The 11959-nt window shown below is 48.2% G+C and overlaps 1 protein-coding gene across 1 annotated transcript in view; it reads right to left on the reverse strand.

Moving 5' to 3' along the window:
• Window positions 1-2886, reverse strand: part of Mkrn1 (makorin ring finger protein 1) — a 24521-nt gene extending 21635 nt beyond the window's left edge. The window contains exon 1 of the mRNA XM_013021684.1: window positions 2756-2886. Coding sequence (XP_012877138.1) covers window positions 2756-2766 — 11 coding nt within the window. The 5' untranslated portion in view covers window positions 2767-2886. The remainder of the gene's footprint in view (window positions 1-2755) is intronic.
• Between the last annotated feature and the right edge of the window lie 9073 nt (window positions 2887-11959).

Here is an 11959-nt window from a genome sequence, read left to right on the forward strand (position 1 = left end):
GCTCGCTCCGCGCCGACCCCGCGTCGCGTCTCCCGACGCCTGGGCCACTCGGGTTGCGGTTCTCGGCGCACGCCCTGGCCCCGCCCCCGGCGCCGCTGATTGGCGGAGCGGGCAGGGAGGGGCGGGGCCGAGCAGAGGCAGCGCAGGTGTGTTCAGATGCTCCAAAGTCCGCACTCAGGCGGCGATTGCGCAACTGGAGCTTTCCCCAGGCTGGACGGGGGTGGGATACCTATTCTCCCCGGAGATGGTAGGCCCACACCTATTTAATAGGATTTTTCAGAATCAAAGGGGAGATGTCACACCCTAACCTCCGGCAGGTTCGGGAGAGGATTTGGGGCCCGGCGAGTAAACCAGTTACGAACTTTCCAGAAACACTGCCAGAACCACAGCCTTTCAGAAAGACCACTGCAAGCCTTCATCGAGAACTACCTTTGCTGTCTGCTCAGGACTAGTGTCACTCCCGTTATTTACGTTATTTACTAATCTTGTTGTAAAATAAATGGCTGTAACACGCAGACATCTTTAAAATTCTCCTGGCCGTAACCTCAGAATCCGTAGTTACTAGAGTGAGCCTATACTCCCTTGCATTGTCCATTCCTGAATTTACAAAAGCACTCATCGTCGGGCGCGGGTGGCTCACGCCTGTCATCCTAGCTACTCAGAAGGCTGAGATCTGAGGATCGAAGTTCAAAGCCAGCCCGGGCAGGAAAGACCCTGAGACTCTAATCTCTAATAAACCACTAAAAAATCAGAAGTGGCGCTGTGGCTCGAGCGATAGAACGCTCGCCTTCCCACGACCGACAAAAAAAAAAAGCAGTAATCTTTGGAAACAATTTTTTTTTTCTGCGGGTCGTGGGACCTAAACTCTGGGCCTGGGCACTGTCCCTCAGCTCTTCAGCTCAAGGCTAGTTAGTGCTCTACCTTTTGAGCCATAGCACCACTTCGAAAACAATCTATTTAAAAATGACAAGTTGGGGGCTGGGAAGGTGGCTCAGTGGTAGAGCGCTTGCCTTGCATGCATGAAGCCCTGGGTTCGATTCCTCAGCACCACATAAGCAAAAAGAAAAAAGCCGGAAGTGGCGCTGTGGCTCAAGTGGTAGAGTGCTAGCCTTGAGCTGAAGAGCTGAGGGACAGCACTCAGGCCCAGAGTTCAGGCCCCACAACCGGACCCAAAAAATAAATAAAATAAGATGATCAGTTGTCTGACAGGCAGGCATCAGATGACTGCCTTTAACACCTGTAGCATAGTAAACACATAATACCTTTTATCTTCAATTCTTCCAATCAGCCAGGCTAAGTATTTTAACCTCTAACCCAAAAAAAAAACATGTAGTGGCTAAGCAATCTCTGGAATTGACGGGTTCTTATGAACTCCCAGCTTCTCATCTTTCTAGCTTGGCTTTTGAGGTAGCTTTCTTCTCAAACAATGTAGAAGCAAAAGAAGGGACTAAATGAGTAAAACCTGTATTTGGGAGGGGGGAGGGGAAGGGAACAGTGCCTGAGGCCTGTAATCCTAGCTAATCTGGATTTGAGATTTGAGGATTGCCATATTTTGCCAGCCAGGGCACTAAATCAGAGACTCACTTCTGGCAAAAGCTGCAAGTGGAGGTGTGGCTCAAGTAGTAAGAGTACAGGCTTGAGTAAAAAAGGTAAGCAAAAAAAGCAAAAACAAAAGCTGTGCATTTCTCATTACTATAAACTACTACATAATATCTAGGATATCTGTTAACTTTCCATCCTGGTGGCAAAATACCTGAGAAAATCAAGTTAAAAAAGTAAAGATATGGGGCTGGGTATGTGGCTCAGTGCTTGCTTAGCCTGCTTGAAGCCCTGGGTTTGATTCCTCAGTACCACGAAAACAGAAAAGGCTGAAGTGGCACTGTGGCTCAAGTGGTAGAGTGCTAATCTTGAGCAAAAGAAGCTCAGGGAAGCCGGGAGCCAGTGGCTCACGCCAGTAATCCTAGCTACTCAAGAGGCTGAGATCTGAGGATCACAGTTCAAAGCCAGCCCGGGCAGGAAAGTCCAAAAAAAAAACCACTCAACAACCGGAAGTGGCGTTGTGGCTCACACAGTAGAGCACTCGCCTCCAGCTGAAGAGTGCAGGGGCAGCACCCAAACCCAGAGATCAAGCCCCATGACCGACAAAAAAAATCAGGGGCAGTACCCAGGCCATGAGCTCAAGCCACATGACCCCTCAAAAAAACATTAGGAAAAGAGTAAAGATGTACTGAAGGAGAGACAAGGGGAAAATGAGGTATGGTCAACTTACAGCTTATACAGGAGATATTCATCCATCTACTTCAATATTAATGCAACAAAATCATGAAACAGCATAACTTGAGGAAAATGAGGCCTTGTGAAGGCAACTCAGAAATATGGTTTTCAGAAACATAGACGTGCCATCTTTCCTTCAGAGGGACAACAGAATGCATTTCTTCCCGAGGGATGCGTTTTTTCTTACCCCAAGAATTAACACTAGTCTGACAGGACATATGCTTTCTTGAGAAAAATGCTTTCCCAAAACTACCCAAAGTGGAGATAACAAGGCGCCTTTCCTTAGCTCAAGGATAATCATCTGTCTTCTGACAGGATGCATTTTTACCTGAATGAAATGCCCCAAAACGTCCAGAAACTCAGTAATGCCAGGACTAAGTCGAAATCAGACCCCTGCCTTTACCACATAAATACCCCTCACAGCCTTTAGCCAGCGCCTCTTTCCCTGCTTACTCAAGAAGGCTCCGCCAAGTTTTCTTACCTTTGTGACATGTCCAGTTTCTTATTCTTAAATTGAAGTCAAGGACCTTGGTAGGGAAAATTCAGACTTTGCCAGAAAACCACGAGGACATCCAGGCACAAAGAACAAAGGAAAGGTTGATTGCCAGGAAAGAGACTGGCAGACCACCTCCTGCAACCGAGAAGAAGTAAGAAGTGCCGGCTATTGTCTCAGGTGACCTTTTATAACCTCTGAGGTTTGGGAGATCTGGTTGCCTTATATGGCTATTGTGATCCTTATCCACCCAGACCTGAGCTCCTCCCTGCTCTGGAGTTCCCGCCATATCTCTGACCACGCCCTCTTCCCCCCCCCCCCACCTGCGCTTCTGACTTGACCCAGAGCTACCCAACTGAATAGGGGCAGATGCCACATTGCTCCCTCTCCAGGTGGAGATATGACCCCTCTAATAAACGTTATAATAATCCTTCTTCTGTGCCTGCTTGCCTCTGCGTGGTCCCCTGGGATGATCATGAAGGATCCCCAAAGTTAGAGCTGCCCCAAAGGATTGATTACCCTATCTAGTTTAGAGGATCTTGCTGCCTTATGTGGTGGTAGTTATACCAAGGAGAGCCCTCTCTGGTGAGGGTAGGGGCTAATCATTTACTGCCTTTACTAAGTGGGCCTAGTGCTGCCTAGGGAAAGAGCATGCTAAGCTATTAGATAGGAGGCTATTGGACTAACAGGCCCTAAGAGTCACTTTTTTTTTTTTTTTGCCAGTTCTGGGGCTTGAACTCAGGGCCTGGGCACTGTCCCTGAGCTGCTTTTTGCTCAAGGCTAGCACTCTACCACTTGAGCCACAGTGCCACTTCCATTTCTGGTGATGTGGTAATGAGGAATTGAACCCAGGGCTTCATGCATGCTAGGCAAGCAATCTACCGCTAAGCCACCTTCCCAGCCCTGAGTCCCTATTTTTAAAGGGAAACTACACAAACCCTCACCCACATCCGGTGACAGTATTACCCTGATTTACAGTTTCAGATATTACAATCCAGGGAAAACTAGCTGTATTGCTTGGGGTTTGAGGTAAACTTGAATGTCCTACTGATGAAATCCTGATTGTTAGCCTCCAGTGGCTTTATTTATTTATTTTTTTTGGTCCAGGGGCCTGGGCGCTGTCAGCACTTCAGCTCAAGATTGCGCTCTACCATTTGAGCCACAGCGCCACTTCCGGCTTTTTCTGCTTATGTGGTGCTGAGGAATTGAACCCAGGGCTTCATGCATGCAAGGCAAGCACTCTACCACTAAGCCACCTTCCCAGCCCCTGCTCACGTGGCTTTTTAAGAAATAAAACCAAGCTAGGCACTAGTGGCTTATGCCTGTAATCCTAGCTACTCAGGAGGCTGAGATCTGAGGATCATGGTTCAAAGCCAGCCCAGGCAGGAAAGTCTAGGAGAATCTTTTTTTTTTTTTTTTGTCGGTCATGGGGCTTGAACTCTGGGCCTGGGCGCTGTCTCTGAGCTCTTCAGCTGAAGGCCAGCACTCTACCACTTGAGCCACAGCGTCACTTCCAGGAGAATCTTATCTCCAATAAACCACCAGAAAACCAGAAGTGGCTCTGTGGCTCAAGTGGTAGAGCACTAGCCTTGAGCTGAAGAGCTGAGGGACAGTGTGCAGCCTGAGTTCAAGCCCCATGACCAACCAAAAAAAGGAGCTGGGAAGGTGGCTCAGTGGTAGAGTGCTTGCCTTAAATGCATGAGGTCCTGGGTGCTATTCCTCAGCACCATATAAGCAGAAAAAGCCAGAAGTGGTGCTGTGGCTCAAGTGATAAAGCACTAGCATTGAGCTGAAGAGCTGAGGGACAGTGCCCAGGCCCAGAGGTCAGGCCCCACAACCGACAAAAAAAAAAAAAAAAGAGAGAGAGAGAAAGTAAGATACAAGACCAAAAGCAGCAAGAAAGGACAGAGTCCTCAGGAGCTGGGCATGAGAGTGCAGGTCAGTAAGCTCAGCACTCTTGCGTTCAAGGTCAATTTGGGGAACATAATGAGAAACTATCTCAAGATAACAGAGAACTTAGGAAGCAAAAAAGTTTACCCCTCCCGTCAAAGGTACTTTCCAGCTTCTAGTTCTGGAATGAGGCCTCCACCATGTCCTGGGACCTGGCCCAGAGAGGCTGTTGCTGGAAGGTGGGTTGGGGCAGATTAGGTGGGGTCATCTGAATGGGAAGTTGGGAAGCCCACAGGCATTATTTTAAATAATAATATAGACTGGGTACCTCCAACAACTAGAAAGGAATTGCCCTCCAGGTCTGAAGTGGAGGACCACCCACCTTACCTTTTGTGTACCCCATTTATCCCTACTTAGTGTATAATCAGCTTGTATAAAACCCAGAGTCTCCCCTCCCTCACCCTCCTAACTTCTAACACTAGTCTGGTTCGGGTTGCAAGCCTTTATTCTTTCTAAAAAGTGGGCATGACCTTTGCTGGTCTGTGCTGCCATGAAGAGACACTGCTTAGGAAATCCCCAGTGTTTGCTGTTTTTCCTAAGCTTTTAAAGTGAAAATCAGCCGCTTAGGAACCACAGTACTGGGTGGCATTGTCCAAAAAGAAATGTACTCATTTCCTGACTTAAATCACTTTAACTGTAAGGCTTAGCCTAAAGGAGCCCGCCACATGGTTCAAGCAGAAAAGAGTTTATTGGGAGAGCATACCGCTGGGCTGCACGAAATGGAGGCATGCAGGGGGCGAAAGGGATGCTGGGAAAGGGAAGAGGGGCAAGGGGCAAGGGGAGGCTGTAAGAGGGCCAGAGGGAAAACAAAAGGGCAGCACTGATGGTGGAGACGAATCTATAGGGAGGGTGGGGAGGACTGGCCTCAGCACAGACTTTACAGTCTGAGGGACCCCACCGCCGCCAGGTGTGCCATTTACCGGGGCTATGGATGCTGGGCCAGGCTTCTAGAGAAAGAGCCACGTGTGTACCCAGGAAGAGCAATGAGGAAGGGGGTTTATTGGAGATAAGAGTCTTATGGACTTTCCTGGCCTGGCTGGCTTTGAACCATGATCCTCAGATCTTAGCCTCCTGAATAGGGTAGGATTATAGGCGTGAGCCACCGGTGCCCAGCCACTTCCAGCTTTTTGTTTATGTGGTACTAAGCAATGGAACCCAGGGCTTTATGGATGCTAGGCAAGCACTCTACCACTAAGCTACATTCCCAGCCCCTGAATTTCTTTCTTTCTTTTTTTTTGGTCAGTCATGGGACTTAAACTCTGGGCTTGAGCCCTGTCCCTGAGCTCTTCAGCTCAAGGTGAACACTCTACTGCTTGAGCCACAGTGCCACTTCTGATTTTCTAGTGGTTTATTGGAGATAAGAGTCTCACAGACTTTCCTGCCCGGGCTGGCTTTCAACCTGGATCCTCAGATCTCAGCCTCCTGAGTAGCTAGGATTACAGGTGTGAGCCACCACCGCCCTGCCCCTGAATTTCTTTTTTTTTGGGGGGGTCCGGTCATGGGGCCTGAACTCTGGGCCTGGGCGCTGTCCCTGTACTCTTCAGCCCAAGGTTAGCACTCTACCACTTGAGCCACAGTGCCACTTCCGGCTTTTTTTTTCTGCTTATGTGGTGCTGAGGAATCGAACCCAGGGCCTCAGGCATGCAAGGCAAGCACTCTTCCCAGCCCCAACACTGTGTATCTTGAAGGTCCACATATAGATCACATGGCTTCTATTTTCCCATGCCCTCATCTTCAGTGGCCTTTTCTTGTTACGTTTTTCTGGTCCTGGGGCTTAAACTCTAGGCTTGGACACTATCCCTAAGCTTTTGTGCTTAAGGCTAGCTCTCTACCACTTGAGCCACAGCTCTGCTTGCTTTATGTTGCTCAAGATGACTGAACTTGCTACATGGTCCAGACTGAACCCCAACTTGAGATTCTCTGCCTCTGCCCAGCGAATGCTAGAACTACAGGTTTGCTCCATCATAGCCAGCTATTAGCTTTGCTTTTTGTTGCTGTTGTTTTAGTATTGGTGCTTGAACTCAGTCCTACAGGAACCTGTTTTGTGAAGGATTAAGGAGAATGAGCCTCAGAAGGCTCCCCTGTAATTTGGACATCTTACTGTCCCTCAAACAAGCCTGAACAGCTCAAGACATTCTTTGTAAAGTTAGAGAACAGGAGAGAAGAGACCTGCCAACCTGTTAAGGCTGTGTAACACTGTCGCCAGCCCTTCCTGCTATTCTCAGTGGGTGCAGCCTGTCCGCTGCCAGCGCCTGCATCTCCCCAGTGGGCTCAGACAGCCAGGGCTGCATCCTGTAGCAGGAAACTCCGCTCTTGTTACAGTTCAGCAGCAGTCAATACCCACTAATGTTGTAAATCCATGGCTGCACCTCAAAAGAAGTGTCAGGGCAGAGAAGGTCTGGTGTGAAGAACTTCATTCAGCGATGCATCTTGTCGAAGGCACTGTTCTAGGTCTTTTGGTGGCTGAGTCTAGGGGTGTTTATACTCTGGCTGTGCTCCGATTGGACTTCACTCCTAAGGTAGGCCAACAAGTATTTCTAAAACAATAGATATCTAACCGACCTACCTGGACGAGTAAGCTATGCCCTAGTGGCCAACTATAACTCAGAGCACCTTCCCATCTCAGCACAGGATTCCTGACCCCCACCAAGGAGGGGCTGAATGCCCCTCAACTATTTCCTCCTGCTGCCAGGTTAATGACTCTTATTGTAATCAACCTGAAGACAATGGACTATCAGCCCAGGATGTGGACTGTTTTAACTAAGCATATCTTCTTATACCACCCTGCCCCCCAATTTTGCCTATTTATCCAAAGGCCCTTGTCTGTATCCCAGAAGATGGCTGAGATGGACTGAATTGCTGTCTTCTGGTGGCATATATATATTTCTTATATCATGTGCTTTCTTTCTCTGCCATTTTGTGGGGGGGGGCGAGGGGGTAGGAGGTCCTGGGGCTGGAACTCAGGGCTGGTCCCTGTACTTTTCTGTTCCAAATTAATGATCTACCACTTGAGCCACAGCTCTACTTCTGCCTTTTGATGGTTAACTGGAGATAAGAGTCTGTAATCCTAGCTATTCAAGAGCCTGAGATCTGAGGATCACGGTTCAAAGCCAGCCCAGGCAGGAAAGTCCGTGAGACTCTTTTATCTCTAATAAACCACAAGAAAACCAGAAGTGGTACTGTGGCTCAAGTGGTAGAGTGCTAGCCTTGAGCTGAAGAGCTGAGGGACAGCACTCAGGCCCTGAGTTCTTGTCCCAGGACTGGTAGAAAATAAATAAATAAATAGGGTCAAGATGGTAAGATCCACCCTGGGAAGACAGAGCAGACTCCTCCCTCCTCTTGGTTATGTCCCCACTGTCCAGTACCTGCATCACCTAAGTAACTGGCACACCTGGAGGCAGTCACCTCCCCCTCCCTGAGGTCACATCTGCAGCAAGGTGACCACACTTTCCTCCCGGCCCCGGGCCTTGATAAGTCCTGGACCAGGCGTAGTTCAACCCCTTTTTTGTCTGGCTGCCTGGGCTTCCTACTTGACCAGAGGCAGCCTGAAGCTGGAAAATAAACCTTTGCCCTGCCTGAATCTCTCTCCCCACTGCTCTCTCTTTCCTCAGCTTTGTGATTTACCTAACAATGATCAGGGGGCAGGGTCAATGGGAGCTGGAGAGGTCAAAGTTCACGGTATGGGTTGTGATAGGTGGGGGAAGAGGGGGATTTCAGCTGTAAGAATTTTCAGAAAAGGGCTGGGAAGTTGGCTTGCCTTGCATACATGAGGCCCTGGGTTCAATTCCTCAGCACCACAAAAGCAAAAACACAAAAAAAAAAGCCGGGGGCTGGGAAGGTGGTTCAGTGGTAGAGCGCTTGCCTCACATGCCTGAGGCCCTGGGTTCGATTCCTCAGCACCACATAAGCAAAAAGAAAAAAGCCAGAAGTGGTGCTGTGGCTCAAGTGGTAGAGCGCTAGCCTTGAGTTGAAGAGCTGAGGGACAGCGCCCAGGCCCAGAGTTCAGACCCCACGACCGGACCCAAAAAAACAAAAAAAAAAAGAATTTTCAGAAAATCCCACAGTCCACCAAGATGTCAGGATGGCGTGCGTCAGATGCAGCATTTATATTCACGAGGTCTATGTAACTGCCTCTTGTCCTCACCACCATCCTGGTGTCTTTTTTTTTTTTTTTTGGCTGGTCCTGGGGCTTGAACTCAGGGCCTGGGCACTGTCCCTGAGCTTCTTTTGCTCAGGGCTAGCCCTCTACCACTTGAGCCACTTCTGGCTTTTTCTGTTTATGTGGTACTGAGGAATCTAAGGCTTCCTGCATGCTAGGCAAGCAAGTACTCTACCACTAAGCCACATTCCCAGCCCCATCCTGCTGTCTTAAATTGGGACTCTTCACCCAGTTCTGAAAACCCTATAGGTGAAATAGGTCATTCTTTGAATTGCTGATGTGTCTTGTGGTTTAGCTCCTGGAAAGTCTTGCTCTCAGGAATTCTTTTTTTAGTTGTTGTCTTTGTGGGGCTTGAACTCTGGTCCTGGGTGCTGTCCCTCAGCAGTTTGGCTAAGGGCAAGTGCTCTACCACTTGAGCCACAGTACCACTTCTGGTTTTCTGGTGCTTAATTAGAGATAAGAGTCTCACGGACTTTCTTCCCGGGGCTGGCTTTGAACTGCGATCCTCAGATCTCAACCTCCTGAGTAGCTAAGATTATAGGCAAGCCACTGGCCCAGAGCTTTGCTCTCAGGAATTCTTGCCCTATGACCCCAATATTTCCACCCAGCTTGTTTTGCTCCTGTAAACAGGCTCTCCATAGGTTTAGTTCCCCACACCAAGCATGAGGCTTTTGCTTAATTAGCATTGTGTTGTATTAGGAAGATACAGATTCTTTGGGACATGAGCCTGCCTGCATTTGCACGCTTTCAAATAGAGACTCCAGATTCCACATCTCAAAATGTGTCTTCTCTGTATCTCACGATGGAATTCCCTGTAATACTGGCTACTCGGGAGGCTAAGATCTGAGGATCTCGGTTCAAAGCCAGCCCAGGCAGCAAAGTCCAAAAGACTTTTTCCTGCCCTTGTCCCAAGGCTTGAAATCAGGGCCTGGGATGTCCCTAAGCTTTATTTTATTTTGTCTTGTGTCTCTTTTTTGGCATTAGGGATCAAACCCAGGATGTTGCACTTGCTAGGCAAATGCTTTGCCAATGAGCTATATCCCAGCCCTCCATGAGACTTTTATCTCCAATTGCACATAACCACCAGAAAATGACGTGTAGAACTTTGGCTCAAAGTTTTAGAGCACTTAGCCTTGCAAAAGGAACTCAGAGACAGTGCTAAGGCCCTGAGTTCAAGTCCCATGATTGGGAAAAGAAGTCTGATCAGCTACCTTGCCTGGGCTGGCTTTGAACCTGGATCCTCAAATCTCAACCTCCTGTGCAGCTAGGATTACAGGTGTAAGCCACTGTTGTGTGTCTGGCTTTGAAATGTTTTTGTTTTTGGCTCAAGGCTAACACTAGACCAAGAGAGCCACAGCACCACTTCTGTTTTTTTCTGAGTTTTTGTTTTGTTTTTTGTCGGTCTTGGGGCTTGAACTCTGGGCCTGGGGCGCTGTTCCTAAGCTCTTCAGCTCCAGGCCAGTGATCTACCACTTGAGCTACAGTACCACTTCCAGTTTTTTGGTGGTTTATAGGAGATAAGAGTTTCACAGACTTTCCTGCCCATGCTGGCTTTGAACCATGATCCTCAGGTCTCAGCCTCCTGAGCAGCTAGGATTATAGGCATGAGCCACCAGGCACCCAGCTTTCTGAGTTGTTTATTAGTGATTAAGATTGTCTCTCAGAGCTGGTGCTTAGGGTTTATCTTGCCTCTAATAAACCACCAGAAAACCAGAAGTGGCTCTGTGGCTCAAGTGGTAGAGCACTAGCCTTGAGCTGAAGAGTTCAGGGACACTGCCCAGGTCCAGAGTTCAAGCTCTACAACTGACCAAAAGAGTTTCACTGAAGCCAGGTGCTGGTGGCTCAAATCTGTGATCCTGTCACTGGACAGAAGTGAGGTTTAGTGAATGTAGCTCCCCTTTAAATACAAGAACTTGTCACTTAGGGTCCTTGACTAGGATCTCGGAATAAGAATTTCTGGACAAGTCACAATGGTAGAAAACTTGGTAGAGTTTTATTGTTAGTAAGCAAGCAGGTGAGCAGACAAAACCGAAACAAAAGGGTAGGGGCTGTAAAGGAAAGTTGTAAAGGAATGTTGGTGCTCTCACTGGAAAAGACAAAAGACACGGACGCAGCTACAGATACACTCACGGAGACATCCAGAGAGATAGCTCCTTGAGCTGTTGGGTATTTATAGAGTAAAGGCAGGGGGTCTGGCTTTAAGTTATGCAAAGCTAGGTGCTTTGTCTTTGCTCTAACTACATCTGGTGTTATTTTCTGAGTTTCCCAGTAAGAATGCATCCTGCCATTAAACAGATTGTTATCATTGAAAGGAGGAGATACCCCACTATCTGCATTTTGGGGCATCCTGTCAGGCAGTTGTGAATTCTTGGATGAGAAATGCTTCCCTTAGGAAAGAATGCATTCAGTTGTCTCTCTTTGAAACAAAGATACAATTTCTAAGTTTCTAGATACCCTGTATCTGAGTTGTCTACACCAAGCCTCAGTTTTCTTGTTATCCTGCTTCAATCCTAGCTACTCAGAAAGCTGAGATCTGAGGATTATGGTTTGAAGCTCACTGGGGCAGAAAAGTCCAGGAGACTTTGTTTTTGCTGGTACTGGGGCTTGAACTCAGGAACTGGGCACTGTCCCTGACCCTATTTATGCTCAAGGCTAGCACTCTACCACTTGAACCATAGTGCCATTTCTGGCTTTTTCTAAGTAGTTTATTGGAGATACCAATCTCACAGACTTTTCTTCGTGAAAAGTCTTGCACCCTTCGAGCTCAGCCTCCTGAGTAGCTAGGATTACAGGCATGAGCTACCTTTTTTGTTGTTGTTGTTGTCAGTCATGGGACTTGAACTCAGGATCCCAGTGCTGTCCCTGAGTTCTTTTTGCTCAAGGCTAGGACTCTACTACTTTTTTTTTTTTTTGGGTCCAGTCGTGGGGCCTGAACTCTGGGCCTGGGTGCTGTCCTTCACCTCTTCAGCTCAAGGCTAGCACTCTACCACTTGAGCCACAGCGCCACTTCCGGCTTTTTTCTTTTTGCTTATGTGGTGCTGAGGAATCGAACCCAGGGCCTCAGGCATGCAAGGCAAGTGCTC

The sequence above is a fragment of the Dipodomys ordii genome, unplaced genomic scaffold, assembly GCF_000151885.1.
Source record: "Dipodomys ordii isolate 6190 unplaced genomic scaffold, Dord_2.0 Scaffold56, whole genome shotgun sequence".
Lineage (NCBI taxonomy): Eukaryota > Metazoa > Chordata > Mammalia > Rodentia > Heteromyidae > Dipodomys > Dipodomys ordii.